Here is an 18615-nt window from a genome sequence, read left to right as displayed (position 1 = left end):
ACATAAACTGATGCCTTCTTGGATTGCATTCAAATCACCCACTACCCGTATGTTCAGTGCTTACCTTTTAACAGTCTCTGCAGTATCGAATGACCAAACAAGTGAGATGAAGTCTCTACATTCAACTCTTTCTCCCAAACTGTTCTACAGATAGTCATACTATGCAGACATATCTAGAAATGCCTAGCTTCACAATTATGCCTTTTCTTTATGTTCCTTCATGAGGAAAATGTTATTCCCATGGGCACTGGAATTTCCCCCAGAACATTTGTGGCTTCCTCAAAATTTTTCCTCTAGATCCTTCTACTGAGACACCAATCTATCGGTGGCATTCCCCATTCCTCTTTAGACTATAGTCGTCTTCTCACGGATTTGAGAATATTATTAACTTTGTCATTTTTAGCATAAAAAATTGATTTGGTGTAATTGGCCTGGAGTAAAATTGCCCATGTAATATTATTGTGCCTCTTGGTAAAGTCCTTAGCAGCTAAAACAGTGCATTATCAAAGTATGTGATTAATGTTTTCATAGTTTTTATGCAATCACTATGACCAAATTTTCCGTAATTATATATTGGCAACCACTTTTTAGTAACACAAATATGGACACTGTGTGTACCACATAGTAGGCAGTGAAGGCTGCATTCCACCTTTAATTTGAAAGGAAGCAAGGGAAGAAGAGAAGGAAGGATCTACAGACACCATGTCCACTTTGCAACAGCATTGATAAAATATGTTATAAGTTGTAAATATGTCTTTATTTATAAATTATATTCAAATTTTAGTCATGCCTTTTGCTAAGCTAAAGTGAATCCTCCCATTCAGGTGTTAATGCTTTAAATTATAATTGGTCAAGAAGCCTAGTTATGAAGACAAATTAGATGCTTATATGATATCAATGTCTGGGTGCTCAGAAAAAAGTATAATTAAAGTTCATTAGCTAATGCATATAAACAAACTATAAAACAAAGCTGCGTGACTTAAGGCTTTTTAATGTATTCTATTTTTAAAAAAATTTGTTCTACTAAAGAAAATGTTAACAACACAGAGCAGTTCTAGAAAATACCTGTAAGAGGGAATAGTATCTTAAAATGACCATCTTCCTTCCTGACTTAGGATCACCCACCTATAGCCTGTAGTTAGTGTCCAGTGCTAAATATTTGCTCATGTTTTCTGTTTTCTTATTCTTTGAGTGGATAATTTTGTGTCACGAAGCTTTTACCTTGTAGTACAATATTCTTACTTGATTTTTCTTAAAACCATGTTACAGTAAAGTTATAAAAATATATAGATGCCTTAACAGGAATTATTTAGGAAGAAAAAAAAAGGGAATGGGAAAACAGACTGCATGCAAAAGCAAAAATGACCTTCTGTAGTGAATTTCACTGTTTTTCAAGTGTGGCAAGAATAATAAATCTTGGCAGTTGAAACTTGCTGTTCACCTGAGGGCTGCCAATCACTCCCATTTCGAGAGACAGAATTTGTGAATTGTCAACACATCTTTCAGGCGAGAAACCAGTGTTCATCAAGAGTAAAATGAAAACAAATGCTCAAATAAATTGAAAATCAAAATGCTGCCTGGCCATCTGATCTTGAGAACATATTACATATAATCTACAGTACCTATGTTACAACAACTGTATATGTGAGCTATAGATGACAAAATGCATGGCTCTTAGTGCGCTTTTTAGATGGATTATATTCTAGAGATCAGTGACTGGAGTTTTTTCTGTATTCCTTAAACAGTAAAAGATTTCTCATTGAGCAACTCCCATAAATACAACCCTATCACACTGAAACTGCTGACAGCCTGGTAGGCGATTTCAGCAGTGGAAGCCAGGACTAAACACACTGAACTACATTAGAGTTGGTCCCTGGAGGACAGAATTGAACTTCATTGGCAAGGGCACAGTAAGAGTTCCATTTGACTCCTCATTAAACCTTTCATAGGGATTACAGTTCCTTCTCTGTGGCTGCTCTTGCTTCTCTTTCTACAGAAGAGATAGATGTGAACACTTAGTCCTGGGTATCTTTTTTTTTTTTACCTATTTAGGAAAATAATCTTTTCTTAACCAAAACAAAGTCTCTTGCAGAATAAAAAAAAAGGTCTTCCAGTTTCTTGCTCATTAACCACCTTCTTATTATTTCCTAAGGAAGTAGAGAGCTTTATTTCATTTTGTGAGAATTCATTTTTAAATGCCTGTCTTAGGGAATGCAAGAGATTCTGTTTTATCTGCATTTATTATTTCTCCCAGAAATGCAGCATTACAGAGGAAACGGTTGGTGCTAAAGATCTCAGCCTTCTTTATCAAGCAGTGCCATTGTGATCATGTAATCACAGCAAACATTTTGAAGCATACATTACTATAGGCACCTTATGTTGCCCATGGCCATTCCTGTGGATTTGGAGTCCTGAAAATAGCAAAATAAGATTCACCATCCTTTGGAAGTACTGCATTGGAAAAACCAATCAATAGTTCAAAAAGCACACAGCAGGCTCTATGGATTGAAAACCACACACAGGTGAAATGAGCATATTTTTTTCCAGCAATGGCTAAGTGACTTACCTTCTCTGAAGAGAACATTTTCTCTGATTATGAAATAATACCCTCAGTATTCAGGCCACCTAATCACGGTATCAGAATGGAATATTAAAAATGTTAGCCACTAATTCTTCACTGGGGAATGCTTTACTGCTTACTGTTTACTGTTACTGTTCTCCCAAAGTGGTCCATGCGTGCAAGTGTTCAAGGGCATAAAGGGCTAAGCAAATTGTGATGTTAGTGATAAAGAGAAAAACAGAAAAACAACATAGAAAGATGCTTATTGTAAAAGTGCACATTATTGTGAAAGTTTTTTTTGCATTTACATGATGACTGTATGATTGGTAGACTGTATTTCTAACACCCTACACATCCGTTAAGCCTCTATCCGTGAAGTATCTACACACCCATGGGTGGGTGCTCAGTCACTCTTTGTGACCCCATGGGCTGTAGCCCATCAGGCTCCTCTGTCCATGGGATTTTCCAGGCAAAAACACTGAAGTGGGTTGCCGTGCCCACCTCCAGGGGATCTTCCCAACCCAGGGACTGAACCTGTGTCTCCTACCACTCCTGCAATGCAGGCGGATTCCTTACCACTGAGCCACCGGGGAAGCCCATCTACACATGCATACATGAACATATGCACACATATATGTATCTTCATATATATCCATAATCCACAACATGGGCACACAAACTTTAAAATCTAACTTTATTTAAAGTAGAAATTGTTGGAAACTTATGAGTGTGGTTTTGGCCTAAACATCTTTTTGGTTCCAGACATGAGATCATTTTACTGTCACTTTTGGGAGTGAGTGGGAATAGAATTCTGCTTTTAGGAGCTTCTGAATATAAAGAGAATATACCAAACCAAAACCCCACAAGTCTAGTCCCAGGAATAAAATTTTCAGATACCCCATGACTCTGACATAGAGGGATGGAGAAACAACTAATATTTTCTCAAGAGAAAGAGAAGGTCCAGGCCAATCAAGTGTGGACATAAGCGCACTAAATTGAATATGTGAAGAGAAGAAGGTGAGAAGGAAAGTAATTTCTAAAGGAAGACACCAAAGGCATAAATTCAGACCATTATTCTATATTTATGCAAATAAGAAGTCAGTACACATATATACGCATGTAAATACATTCAATCTAAACCTTTCTCAGATACACAAATACATACCAGCCATCTGTGCAAACAAATATGGAATCATTATGTTGTAGCTCTGAAACTAATACAATGTCATATGTCAATTATAGCTCAATAAAAAAAAAAATAGTACAGAAAGGTCCCATGTACCTCCACCCAGTTTCCTTCAAGAGTAACATGTTATATAACTATAGTATTTAGGTATTAAAATCAGACAACTGCCAGTGGTACCATTAACAGACCTTATTCAAATTTCACTAGTTTGTACTCATTTGTGTGTGTTTCTGTACAATTTTATCATCTGGGTAGATTTGTGTAACCACCACCACAGTCTACATACAGAACTACTTTATCACCACTTTTAACTTACACACCCTCTCTTTCCCCTCCTCCTACTCATACTTTGCTAGTGGGAATGTAAAACTTTTCTGGAAAAGTTCAATAGTTTCTGTAATCATTAAACATTTTAAAAAGTATATTAATGTTTATATGCTTATAAATATGAGTCATATAATGTGAACAAACTTCCTCCTATATTCCACTCAGGTTTCAAAGGACAGCCCTTGGAGTTTACAAAACCTCTAACTTCAAAAAGAAAACAAAAATGTATATATATGCTAGTTCCTCCTGGGTGAGTGTTGGATAGAGAGAATGAAAGTGAAAGTCGCTCAATCCTGTCTGACTCTTTGAGACCCCATGGACTATACAGTCCATGGACTTCTCCAGGGCAGAATACTGGAGTGGGTAGCCTTTCCCTTCTCCGGAGGATCTTCCCAACCCAGGGATCGAATCCAGGTCTCCCACATGGCAGGTGGATTCTTGACCAGCTGAGCCATAAGGGAAGTATAGTTGTTTTACAACGTTGTGTTAGTTTCTGCTGTACAGCAAAGTGAATCAGCTATACTTGTACATGAGCGCATGTTAAATAGCTTCAGTCATGTCTGACTCTTTGTGACCCTATGGACAATAGCCCGCTAGGGTCCTCTGTCCATGGAATTTCCCAGGCAAGAATACTGGAGTGGGTAGCCATGCCCTCCTCTAGGGGACCGTCCTCATCCAGGGATCCAGTCCACCTCTCCTATGTCTCCTGCATTTGCAGGCAGGTTCTTTTTCACTAAGGCCACCTGGGAAGCCCATACGTGTACATGTATCTCCTCTTTTTCGGATTTCCTTTCCATTTAGGTCATCACAGAGTAACCAGCGAAACTCTCTCTACCATACAGTAGGCTGGAGAATGGGAGTATTTAAATAGGAGGAAGAGTGGAAACGGGAAGGATTATCCTCCTGAGTAGGCTTCCCAGGTGGCGCTAGTGGTCAAGAATCCGCTTGCCAATGCAGGAAATGCAAGAGACGGGGGTTCAATTCCTGGGTCCGGATGATGCACTGGAGTATGAAGTGGCAACCCCCTCCAGGATTCTAGCCTGGAAAATTCCACGGACAGAGGAGCCTGGCGGGTTCATGGGGTCGCAAAGACACGCATACACACGCATACACACACACTGAGCTCCATCACTACATTCACAACCACCACTCCCCCCGACAAGGGTTAACTGCAAATGGTAGCGGATTTAGGTTGATTTAGAGGGGACCCGGGTTTCCAGCTCATGAGGTGCTCAAGAGGAGTCCGGGAAGAACTCTTGCTTCCCAGAGACTGTGGAAAGCGTTGGGGCGGAGCCTGGAGTGAGGGGCCGTCCCGCGCTGCGAGGCGACGGGCGGACCCTGGTGGGAGGGCCCCGCGGCTGCTGTCACTTTACGAGTCCGCAGCCCGGAGCGTGAGTATCTCCGCTGCCGAAGGACCGCGGCGGGCGGCGCGCAGGGTCCCAGCCTCTCGCTCCCCACGCGGCCGCCGCGCCAGAGCCTCGCCCACTCCAATCCCCGCCCTCACCATCCTTAACTGTTGAAGAACAGCCGCGCCTGGCGCGTTCCTAGAGGATCCCGGGTGCAGAAGGCGGAAGGGGAGCAGGCGCAGGGGGACTGGAAAGGCAGGATGCGCCCTCCCGGAGCAACCTCGGCGCCCAGGGTCTGAGGCTGCAGCCCCAGCTTGCCATTGTGAGCCGCCGGCGGAGCCAGGCGGCGCCACCGTACTCCCGGCTCCCCGTCCACGCCGCGATGGGGCACCTGCCCACGAGGACGCGCGGCGGCCGCCGCCTCCTGCCTCTCCTCTGGCTCTTTGTGCTGTTCAAGGTAGGGGACCCCCCTCCCCCAGCCCCCGCGGTCCTGCCTGCGCCCAAGCTCCGGCGCCCGGGAGCCGCGCGCCCCGCGGGCGGGATGGCCCGGCTGCCGGCAGCGCCAGCTGTGCCGCCGGAGCGCACGCTTTGTTGTCCTTGCCTCTGCGTGTTCTCCGCAGGCTTAAGGGATGGGGTGAAAGAACAAGGAAGTTTGCTCCCTCCAGCTTTGACCCTTTGAGCTCTTTAACCGCCTTCGGCATCTCCATCAAGGGTCGGCTCTTCGGTGGTATTTCCTCAGACAAAATGAGGTCACTTTCCCTTCTAGTCGCGGCTGCACCCCAATGCTGCTTCACCTTTCTACCCTCCTCCAACGGGGTTGTGCAGTCTTTGTCTTAATTTACCTTCTGCTGGAATGATACACCGGGGACTGAGCTCCCTGGCCGAAAATGGACTGCCGGGGTGGGTAGTGAGCGTGACTGACTAAGGAGTGTAAGCTTGAGCCTGGACAGGACTCCTCTCCCTACGTTCTCCTCTCCAACCTTCACAAAGTCTCTAGTCTTTCCCTCACTATATTTACTGGGGATGCTACGTCTAAATTTCAGGATCAGACATCTGTATAGTTAACTTTGTCGTGTCTTCTTTGGAATATCTTCCTCAGGGTTTTACTTTGGGGAATGTAAACCAGACAAGGACTGCTTTAAAAGAAATCCTAGTTTGATAACTATACTGTACATAAAATTTAAAAAAAAATTTAAGTTAGATGTCTTTGGAGAAGTGTCATGAAGTTATAAGGAAGGTAATTGTCTTCTTTTCGTGCCTTCCGGGTGCCTACTCTTATTTAGTTCTCTTTTTGGCAAAGCAAACTCAAGTGTGTGGACAGGTGGCCAGGAGCTATCCTTTCAGCACCACAGGGCTATCTACCTTAGAAATGGATGAAATATTAATGGATGTAAACGTTTTCTTATCAGAGAGTCACTTCTTGCTCATACGCACCATTAATTATGAATGTCTGATAAAGAGATAGTGGAACAGAGCCAATGGATTGAGAACAGCCAGTTTTAAATATTCCATGTTTTTATTTACCTTCGTGGAAAAATGGAAAAATAGTTTCTGGGAGAACCAGCAATAGAGAGCCTAAACACGATTCCAAATTATTCTTAATATGTTTTTACATTTTCTGAAGCTATCAATAATTTTTTAAATATGATAAATAATAAGCTTGGTCATATATTTTTACTCTAAGAGGTTGCTCTCTAAGTAGACACCATAAATGTGTACATTCCATGAACATGCACAAACTTTGAATTTCCTATTAATATTTCTATTTGTCATATTCTGTCATGTATATTATGTCTATGCAACACTTGTCATGAATGCAAAGTGAGAAATTGAATAACCACACATTTTACAAAGTAACAGCTAGGACTTGCACATATGACATCTGATCCAAATTGAACCTTTGGCAGTATCTCAGGTTTTTATTTGAATGCTTTATGCTGAGCAAGAATTTCAGAAATGGTCAAATGATGAGTTTGGGAGTGGAGGAAGAGTGCCATAAATAAAATGGAAAAATTTGTGGCAGGAGTTCTAATCAGAAACTTGATATTGGAATTAGAAATTCCAGTCAGTGATGGAATAGACTGTAATAGATGTTCACACAGTTCCACATAATAAATGTTTTCCTGCACATTTGTAGTTTAGTGTAACTTATGATAGTAAGTACATTAATAAAGCTTGCCATTTAATAAATACTGTCATGGGACAAATGATCTTGTAAAGAAAATCATTACTTTATGTTCCATGTAAATGCAGCATTTTGTGTCTCCTGAATATAAAGTATAACAGAGAAAGGATAAATATATATATATGAGAGTGTTAGTCACTTAGTTGTATCCGATTCATTGCAATCCCATGGACTGTAGCCCACCAGGCTCCTCTGTCCCTGGGATTTCCCAGGCAAGAATACTGGAGTGGGTAGCCATTCCCTTCCCTACATGTCTGTGTATATATACATATGCATGTATATATATATACATATATATATACTGAATACCCACTATGTACCAGTCAGTCTTCTAGGTATTTTGCATATGCTATTTCATTCACTTATTTTGTTACAATTGACAAGAAAGTGGTTAACCAGGCACATAGAATAATGTATTTACATTTTGGAAATAGTATATTTCACAGTAAATTTGGTTCGCAGCATAATCTTTCCACAATTTGGAGATGCTTTTGCATTCAAGATCCTGAATAAGTGCCAGTCAAACAGTCCACTGGAAACTATCACAACATTGTTAATTGGCCATATTCCAACATAAAATAAAAGTTTAGTAGAAAATAATTTAAAAAATTAAAAAAAGGAAACATAGCATTCCATTATTAAATACCAAGTGGTTGGTTGAATCTCAGTGATGAAACCTAAAAAGGTTTATCTTTGTTGAGTCAGAACAAACCCATTTCCCTGTGTGATTGACTGTAACCAATTTAATTGCTGTAGCCTCAAGATGCCTGGCTAAGGAAGCCTTTGTGCATTGTTCTCTGTTCATGGTTTAGTGATGGATGCATTTAATCAGGCATATCCAATTGTTTAAATCACCCACTTTATGTTATGAGGTTAACATCTGCATGAACTGTGGTGCTGGAGAAGACTCTTGAAAGTCCCTTGGACTGCAAGGAGATCCAACCAGTCCATTCTAAAGGAGATCGATCCTGGGTGTTCATTGGAAGGACTGATGCTGAGGCTGAAACTCCAATCCTTTGGCCACCTCATGCGACGAGTTGACTCACTGGAAAAGACTCTGATGCTGGGAAGGATTGGGGGCAGGAGGAGAAGGGGACGACAGAGAATGAGATGGCTGGATGGCATCACCGACTCGATGAACATGAGTTTGAGTGAACTCCGAGAGTTGGTGATGGTCAGGGAGGCCTGGCGTGCTGTGATTCATGGGGTCGCAAAGAGTCAGACACGATTGAGCGACTGAACTGAACTGAAGCACAATGTTGGTTGTGAGGATTTCTACTTTCATATAAATAGTGGTGGTATATATAAAAATAAAAAACAAAAGAAGAACTCTGTTATCAAATATACTGGGAGCCTACCAAACTCCTGTGCTTCCCAGGTGGCCCAGTGGTACAGAATCCACTGCCGATTGATGCAGGAGATGCTAGTTCTATCCCTGGTTCAGGAAGATGCCCTGGAGAAGGAAATGGTAACCCACTCCAGTATTCTTGCCTGGAAAAATTTCACAGAGAGAGGAGCCTGATTGGCTACCATCTGTGGGGTCACAAAGACTCTGACATGACTGAGCACGTGCACACACAGCCATCTCAAAGTTTTCTACCCATGCTGTTTTGTGCTTAGTCGCTCAGTCATGTCCGACATTTTGTAACCCCATGGACTGCAGCCTACCAGACTCCTCAGTCCATGAGATTATCCAGGCAAGAATATTGGAGTGGGTTGCCATGCCCTCCTCCAGGGGGATCTTCCCAACACAGGGATCAAACCCAGGTTTCCTGCATTGCAGGCGGTTTCTTTACCATCTGAGCCACTGGGAAAGGCCAAGAATACTGGAGTGGGTAGCCTATCCCTTCTCCGGGGATCTTCCCGACCCAGTAATCAAACCAGGGTCTCCTGCATTGCAGGGGGATTCTTTACCAGCTGAGCTAGCAGGGAAACTGTTCTACCCATGTGTAAACATAAATGAAGTAGTGTTAATATTTATCTGGTGATTCTCCCTCTATGTACATCTTCCCATAATTTCAGGGGAAACAATGTAATTTCTCTTGCCTAGCCTATCTTTACTAAACCTCTCCTTGAAAATTGCTTCCTATATCACTTCACTCTACATCAGTATTTTCTCAATGAAGATGTAAATTGTGGAACATGACATCATAGGAATTAAGATTCTGCCTTCCCTGAAATGGTTACCATTTTTGGTCAACTGGAAGGTTTCCCTAAAGTCATAGGCTTGGCATGAATCCTTCTTTCTTTCTGAACCTCCTCTCTGTATATTCTTCCATCTCTGCTCTTACTTGATATATAATTGAGGAACATTAAATTTGAAAGGGCCTCAATTACATTTTCTGAAAGAGTTTTATGTTTAATTCTATAAAGCATGAGTGTTATCATGCTGACCATAGTATTTATTCAGGAGAAATACCCACTTTCCAAGGTTTATCTGTCTTTCTTCACTTCCTTTCCCCTGCCCCTCTCTTTTGATGTAGACCATTTTTAAAGTCTTTACTGAATTTGCTACAATATTGCTTCTGTTTTATGTTCTGGGTTTCTTTGGCCATGAGACATGTGAGATCTCAGCTTCCCAACCAGGGATGCAATCCTCACTCCCTTCATTGGAAGACAAAGTCTTAATCACTGGACTGCCAGGGAAGTCCCTTATCTTTCTTTTTCTCCTTAATTCTCTTCACCACCTCAATTTCTCTCCCTCTCTCCCCGCTCTCCCCATACACATACAGGCACAGACACACAGAAAAATCTTCACTTTCTTTTTTTAGGTTTTACATTCACATTCTATATCACACAAGGTTGGCAGTTGAACCACAATCTTTTCGTCTTTCTGAAGCAGCTTATACCATTCTCCTTGCAGTGAAGTTTGCTGCCATTAATTTCTTTGTCAATTGATTTCCTTGGCAAATGTTGTTGCCAACCTACTAGAGAAACTCTTTTACATGTGACATCCCTAGTAAATTGGCGAAGGTTCACTGGGCTGTACTTCTACAGGGAATTGGGTGATAATCCTTCCCAACGTGAGCATCTGTTTGCTTCTGTTCTTTGCTATGTGAAAGATTGTTACTCTGTGAAACTATAAAAAATTCAGACTTACCTGTTTTTCATTTTGGCTCATAAGAAAATATGTGTCTGTATGAATAAATAATTTAAAACAAGGGGAGTTTTACTTTATTTTTTAAATGTAGTGCTATTTCTAGTATTTAAATATCCAACTGACAGGTATTTGAATTTATAAGTACATTGATTCTTTTGTTTTATAAACATAATTTTGACTTGAGTCTTTAGTGTTTCCAAAGGATCTTGGTGTTGGATAGAGTTAGTACATCTGTGTAAGCCATTGTGATTGGTAGCAGTTTAGCACAGTAGAATGTCTCACAGCTGTGACCACAGATATTTATTTTTTCATTTTCTTCCTAATATAATACCTTCAGGTACACAATTCCAGTGGTGGTGTATTTTTAGAAGTATAGCATAGTGCAGTGATGAGCTTTACTGGAAAAAAAAGCAGTATGTTCATTTAGTTACTCCAAATACATTGTAAATGTTTTTTTAATAAAGCCATGTCTCTTGTAAATTTTGGGCTTCCCTTGTGGCTCAGCTGGTAAAGAATCCACCTGCAATGTAGGGGGTTCAGTCCCTGGGTTGGGAAGATCTCCTGGAGAAGGGAAAGGCTACCCACTCCAGTATTCTTGCCTAGAGAATTCTAGGCAAGAGTTGGATACAACTGAGCAACTTTCACTTCCACTTTCATTGTAAATTTTTGTCTTCTATTGTGCCTAGTATGCAGTGTTAGGCATATGACAGAAGTTTAGCAAACAGGATTTAAATTTTTGGCATTGTATAAGTAGTTTTTGACAGAGATGTGGTATCAGTAATATTGAGTTGTGAATTCATCTTTAAGGAAAACATGAGGAAATTAGCATTGCTTGAATTAAATCATTATAATTACAATGCACTCATTATACCAAAAATAATAAAATATTACCCATCCCTTATATTAAGAACTTATAAGAGTCTTAAATCAAAACACCCACATAGTTCAGTTCAGTTGTCAGTCATGTTGGACTCTTTGTGACCCCATGGACTGAAACACACCAGGTTTCCCTCTCCATCCCTCAGACCCAGAGCCTACTCAAACTCATGTCCATCAAGTTGGTGATGCCATCCAACCACCTCATCCTCTGTCGTCCCTTCTCCTCCTGACTTCAGTCTTTCCCAGCATCAGGGTCTTTTCCAATGAGTCAGTTCTTCACATCAGGTGGCCAAAGTATTGGAGTTTCAGCTTCAGCATCAATCCTTCCAATGAATATTCAGGACTGATCTCCTTTAGGATGGACTGGTTGGATCTCCTTGCAGTCCAAGGGACTCTCAAGAGTCTCCTCCAACACAATTCAAAAGCATCAATTCTTTGGTGCTCAGCTTTCTTTATGGTCCAACTCTCACATCCATACATGACTATTGGAAAAACCATAACTTTGATTAGATGGACCTTAGTTGACAAAGGAAATATCCATATGGTAGTTCCCTCCAAAATAATACTTTGGATTGCTCATTTATTCACCACTGTTACCTCAACTGCTATTCACTGTTATCAGTTAAAAGTTTGTGTTGAGGACTTCCCTGGTGGTCTGGTGGTTGGGAATCCACCTGCCAACGCAGGCAACATGGGTTCAATCCCTGGTCTGTGAGAATTCCACCTGTTGGGAGGCAGTTAAGCCCATGTGCCTCAACTACTGAAGCCCATGGTCACCTCAACTTGAGAAAGTCTGCATCAGCAACAAAAACCCAGTGCAGACAAAACTAAAAAATATGTTTAAAATATGATATAGTTTGTACAAGTTTGAGTTAAAATACTAGGAGGAATAACTTTCCTTACCTTTATATATGACCTACAACTTCAGCCGATATGCAGATGCACAGGTGATATTTTTGCTTCCTCTTCCATATCATCCTTCTTCTGTGACCAGTACCGATTGGAACTGACAAAGATTTCTGCAGTCTTCTAATAGAAATCCCTCTGATTTTTTGCTATAACTTTGCTGTAAGAGATGAGGCCTTTTCTACAGCCTGGGCTTAGTCATGTCTGTGGTAGCGTTCCACCCAGGGGCACAAACTAATGCAATTCCTTAAAGAACTCCTCTACGGTGCTCTTAGAGCCACATTGGTGTCAGCTCCTTCTGCTTAAATACATATGTGGGAGACCTCCTTGTGCGCATGTGTCATTGATCTGAGAAGCTAAAACAAGGTTAACACGGCACCAGTAGAATGAACCTGAGGGTAAATGGGGCAGGACAAAGCTAGAGACAGAACACAAAGTCTCTTGTCCTCTTCTGGTGCTATTGGTTCCAGCAGGTTCCATATTGTTTCTGTCAATGGTTCAGAAGGGTATATAAGTAACCTTCTTGAACACCTCTTATGTAATCTGTCATCACTAATTACTCCTAATTAATGAGCTTGTCCTTTCCTAAGCTTGTTCTTGGTCTCCAGAGTGCTGATGTCTAGTTTTCTTTTTCCTCTGAACATGGTGCCTTCCAATTTATTTCTATAAGTAGAACCGTATCTTATCTCTGTGTCAGAAAATCATCCTCAACTCATTCATTCAGAATCTAATTCTCCATTAAAATGTGTCTCTTTTCCCTAGGCATTCTAGTTATCTAAAAGGTCAATTCCTCTTACTTCTGAATATACTAAAATCACCAGTCAAACAAGAGAATGTTTGGAACAAGGTTGTAGACATTTCTGGATAGAGCAGTTTCCCCCTCCTTTTTGTCAAGAAATTGAGATGAAAGAGAGAGAAATGATATACGCTTGAAAAAATCTTTCAGAAACAGAGAATCAGAATGGAAACTAGGACTCTGAGTTCAAGGGCTGTGTTACAAGTTATAAATACGCATGGTAATTTCTGTAAGAAAATAAATATAGGGAAAATTAGGGAATCAAAAGAAAAAAGTTTGATGAAAACAGTATATTGCCAACCTTCTATCTATATGGAAACATGTTTCTTCTTGAATACTCTTCATTTGTTTGGTTTCCCACTCTTCCTAAATAGGAATACTGTGCAGTTCATTTTTCTAACAATAAAAATGCTGTTTTCTCTCATAAAGCAAATTAAAACCAAATGAACCTGGTCATTTTGTACCTTTACTAGCAAATAGAAATAATAGGGATGTGATTTATCTACAATGGAGAGGTACAAAATCAGAACTATATTTTGTAACACTAATGTATATGTGATTTAAATTATGAATGTTTCTCTTGTATCATCTCATTTAACTGTTACTTAGAAAACTGAGACTTCTGTTGATTTTTTTCAGACCCACTGTTGTGAAAAGCATGGTAGCATTTAGGAAAATATAAATTTATGTGCACGGAAATCAAAGGATGGAAGTCAATTTAAGGAGATTCCTGTATGCTGTGCCAGAATGTAGAGTCTTTATCCTCTAAGTGAAGAAGACTATTGAAGGGTTCAATCAAAGCTGAATGGAATAAGATTTGCATTTTTGATAGAGCCTTTGGCTGTAAGAAAGGCTTTCTCAAAGTTATACCAGATCTGGAAGCAGTTAAACTGCTAAGAGGTTATTGTAATGATCCAGTTAAGAGATATAATGCAAACCTTGACACTAGGGTGATGGGAAAAGGGACCAAAGGAAGAGAAGTGGTGTTCAAAATAGCTAAATTGACAAGACGAGTTACATGTGGGAAATTAGCAAAAGAGGAGTCCAAGGTCTTTTCCAAGTAACTGATACCTTTGCCTGAAATGTTGCTACTATTATGATACCAAGTGGGCTGGTGGTATCCATTCTCCTCCAGATCAGTGTACCCCTTTCTCCACCCACAGTACCAGGGAGCTCCCCTATAAAGGCTGCTTCTTTAGGTCCCCTTGCCCTTTGGCCTATAGTGAGTTTGACCAATAGGAAGCATCAGAGTCCTTATTCCCCCAGCGTCCACCTTGGCTGGACCCTGATAGGCAGTAGATTCAGTCTCTCTTCCAATCTTGTAGTCAGCCTCTCTATTAAAGCCAAGTTCTAGCCAAGTTCCAGAAACAGCTTCTTGGTCCCTGTAGGATAATAGCTTCTCACTGCTGCTTCTCCCTGGGTACTTTAACATCCCTATTTAGTATCATTATTTCTGCTCCACACCTTAATTAACAGTCTCTTGATTAAACTCTATGAAGTTTCTCCTGCCTGCACTGCTGGGACCTCTACTGCTGTAGTGCATGATGAGGTTAGTGGAGGGCCTCTTGAGTTTGACTTGCCTAAAATAGCAGGTACTTAGATAGAAGTCTGATCTAGGTGAAAGGGCAAACCTGAAGTTGTGAATGGGGATGTTTCAGCAGAGGGCAAAGGAGAGAAGGGCAATGGGCCAGGGTGGGACCTTGAGGAGCACTAATATTTAATAAGGAACCTTGGAAGGTGAATAAGGAATAGCCAGAGAGGTATAAGAATCAAGGAACCCAAGGTATGGTTTCGAGTGGGAGTGATTTGTCAACAGCGTCAAATACAACAGAAAGGTCCTATAAACTAAGGTCTGGAAAATCTTTGGATTGGGAAATAGTCTGTTGGTCTCTTAGAGCTTGGGAAGGGTGGCATGCTTCTGGGAGTTGAAGAGTTAGGAACTGGCCTCTTGTTTGTTAGGATAGACATCTATGTCTCTGTCTGTATTTATACTTTGCAAATAAGATGTGGAGAAAAAAATGTATGGACACCAAAGGGGAAAGGAGGGAGTGGTAGGACTAATTGGGAGATTGGGATTGATATATGTACACAATTGATACTATGCATAAAATATATAACTAGTGAGATCCTACTGTATAGCATGGGGAGCTCTATTCTGTGCTCCATGTGACCTAAATGGGAAGGAAACTCACAAACGAGGGGATATATGTAAACACAGAGCTGATTCACATTGCTGTACAGCAGAAACTAATGCACTCCGATAAAAATTAGTAAAACAATAAATAAATAAATTACCACTTTAACAAGAAAGAAAAAAAAGATAGATATTGTTGGGCCAGAAAGATCTGATTTCAATCTCAATTCTCTAGGTTGTTCCTCTTACTAGCAGCAGGATGTGGGGGAAATTATTTCTCTTCTCTGGGGTTCCTATGATGATGGGCTATATTAATCTCAGAGGATTACTGTCAGGAATAATTGGGATAATGGCCATAAAATATCTTAAACAGTGCCTAGAATACAGAAAGCACTTAATAAATTTTGTGTCTAAAAAACAAAAATAGAAAGAAACAGGATAATAAAAATAACCAAAGGAAAATCAAAGAAGATGAACAATTAAAACTGAATCTAAAGCAGCATCTTCCCAAATGTACCCCATGGAACACTAGAGACTTGAAATATTAACAGGTATTGTTAAAAATAAACACTTTTGTGCAGACTTGAATTTGGGAAGTAATCTATTTATTAATAACTTTGTTTTAAACTAGTATCAATTAATTTATTATTTTTTGTACCAGGATTTCTTGATAAGTTTACTCTGTTAATATTCATTGTGTTTCCAGAAGGAAGACATAGTGTGTAACATTTTCCAAGTTTGACTGCAGAACTCGGTTTTTAAAAATGATTCATGTGTATGTGTATGTATGTTAGTTGCTCAATTATGTTCAACTTTTTGTGACCCATTGATTGTAGCCCGCAAGACTTCTCTGTCCATAGGGATTCTCCAGGCAAGAATACTGGAGTTGTTATCCATTCCTTTCTCTAGGGGATTTTCCCAACCCAGGGATTGAAGCTGGGTCTCCTGCATTACAGGTGGATTCTTTACCATCTGAGCCACCAGAGAAGCCACAAAATGATTTACTGGAATAGTGAATACACCATAAAATATGGAAAACATGTACCTTTTTTCTTCCAAGAGAGCTGAACATCAGTCCTTAGAAAGAAAGCAGGGAATAGTTGCTCTCCTTCATGCAAATTCTTCAGATTCTGAAATTTAGACTATGATAAATCTTACTTCCATGTTTTCCCTATCATTAGGGTTATTTTCTTTATTAAAAAAGAAAGACATAAAGAAAAAAAGTGTCTAGTGTACAAGCGTATTATTTCTTAAGGTGTATTCACTATAAAATGCTTCATGGAAATAATGACTACACCTTAAGAAGCACTATGCTTATACACTAAGACACTTTTTTCTTTGTCTCTCTTTTTTATGAGGAAAGTAACCCTAATGATAGGGAAAACATAACTGTAAGATCGATCATAATCTAAATCTCAGAATCTGAAGAATTTGCATGAAGGAAAGCAACTATTCCCTGCTTTCTTTCCAAAGAACTAATGTTCAACTCTCTTGGAAGAAAAAATTTGCATGTTTTCCTTATTTTATGGGTTATGCTAACTCTGGGTTTGGTAACTGTACATACAAAAATTTCTTTGGTCTTTGTTAAAAGAATGAAAAATTTAATTTTAACATTATTTTTCAAATATCATTGTCTTAATATGTGACTTGACTTAGAACAATACATTTTGTTCAGTATATTTCATTGAATCTAAAACTATACTTTTCAAAGGTCATGTACTTCAGTGCTTAAGCTGCTGCTGCTGCTGCTACTAAGTCACTTCAGTCGTGTCAGACTCTGTGTGACCCCATAGATGGCAGCCCACCAGGCTACCCCGTTCCTGGGATTCTCCAGGCAAGAACACTGGAGTGGGTTGCCATTTCCTTCTCCAATGTGTGAAAGTGAAAAGTGAAAGTGAAGTCGCTCAGTCGTGTCCGACCCTTAGCGACCCCACGGACTGCAGCCTACCAGGCTCCTCCATCCATGGGATTTTCTAGGCAAGAGTACTGGAGTGGCTTGCCATTGCCTTCTCCGAATGCTTAATCTACTACTTATCTAATATGACTGCCAATCAGTCATCAATGGAAGAATGGCTGTCAGCTGAGAGGCAACTGTTCCATTTTGAAACAGTCATTTCGTTGTTTGGTTTGGTATTGAGGTAAGCTGGCTCTGGCTGTATCTTTCACATATTATTTCTATCCCTGACTTATTTTAGTATGGCACTATGTTGTGACTGTTCCTGCTTTCTTGAATGTTAGGAACAATTGCTTGCCAACAGACTTGTCAGGCTATAAAGATAATATGTGAGAAGCTTGTCACTGCTCTGTCCTGTCCTCAGCCCTCCATCATACCACTTTAAGCTGTTTACAGCAGCCCAGAATTTCTGCCTATTGCCATTCTTCTCTTTCACAGCCATAATAGCCATTTGGGCAAAAGACAATTCTCTTTCTTCTCAAGTTCCATGATGAACCATCAAGAGCACTCATCTCTGCTCAAAGAAAATTCCTCAGCATGTTTTTCCCAAGCAGCCAATCTAAAACCACCGCATCACTCCAAAATATTACCACTTTTATCCAGGTTTACTTTCTTAAGAGAAGGTATTACTCACTCCATGACATTATACCAACTCTTTATTATGACTTAATTCCTCTATTGGAATGCTTATAGGTTCCATGAAGGCAACATCTTTATCCTTTTTGCTCACTCCTGTATCTCCAGCTATTAGAAAGGTGCCTAGTCCAGGGTAGACGGTCAGTAAAATATTTGGTGAATATATGAATGAACACTGAATACACGGAGTGAGAAAGGTCAAACAGGAGTTATGGGACAGGCTGAGACAGAGGAAGAGCAGGTTGTAAGCAGGTGCAAGTTCGGGGAACGGAGCCAATGCACAGTGAGATGAGCCAGGAGGAAGAGTCCATCAGGCAGGCAGTGCTGAGCAAGGCTCCGGAAGAGAGTGGTCAGAACAGGGAGATAATCTTGAAATGCTATTTTATCGGTCTTGTGGAGGAAGCAGAGGTTTTATTACCACAGTGAAAATGAAGTCTTTTGGACATCAAGATAAGATTCTTCATACATCCCCCCACCCCCCGCTATTGTATTGTCAGAATAAAGTACTGACAAATGATGTATGTTCAAGCAATGGATGTGTTCCCTTCTGTGTCAAATTATCATCTGTAGTGAAGTAAAAACTCAGCCTTTCTGATCACTTATTCT

At 40.3% G+C, this 18615-nt stretch overlaps 1 protein-coding gene across 1 annotated transcript in view; it reads left to right on the top strand.

The window, feature by feature from the left end:
* The first annotated feature begins 5632 nt into the window (after nucleotides 1-5632).
* PTPRO (protein tyrosine phosphatase receptor type O) overlaps nucleotides 5633-18615 on the top strand; it is a 299435-nt gene continuing 286452 nt past the window's right edge. The window contains exon 1 of the mRNA XM_055396316.2: nucleotides 5633-5876. Within this exon, the coding sequence (XP_055252291.2) occupies nucleotides 5802-5876 (75 nt within the window). The 5' untranslated portion in view covers nucleotides 5633-5801. The remainder of the gene's footprint in view (nucleotides 5877-18615) is intronic.

The sequence above is a fragment of the Moschus berezovskii genome, chromosome 6 (assembly GCF_049115385.1).
Source record: "Moschus berezovskii isolate FMDL1 chromosome 6, NW_MosBer_1.0, whole genome shotgun sequence".
Taxonomy (NCBI): domain Eukaryota; kingdom Metazoa; phylum Chordata; class Mammalia; order Artiodactyla; family Moschidae; genus Moschus; species Moschus berezovskii.
Note: the sequence above shows the minus strand (reverse complement) of the source record. Positions and strands in the feature narration are given on the sequence as shown.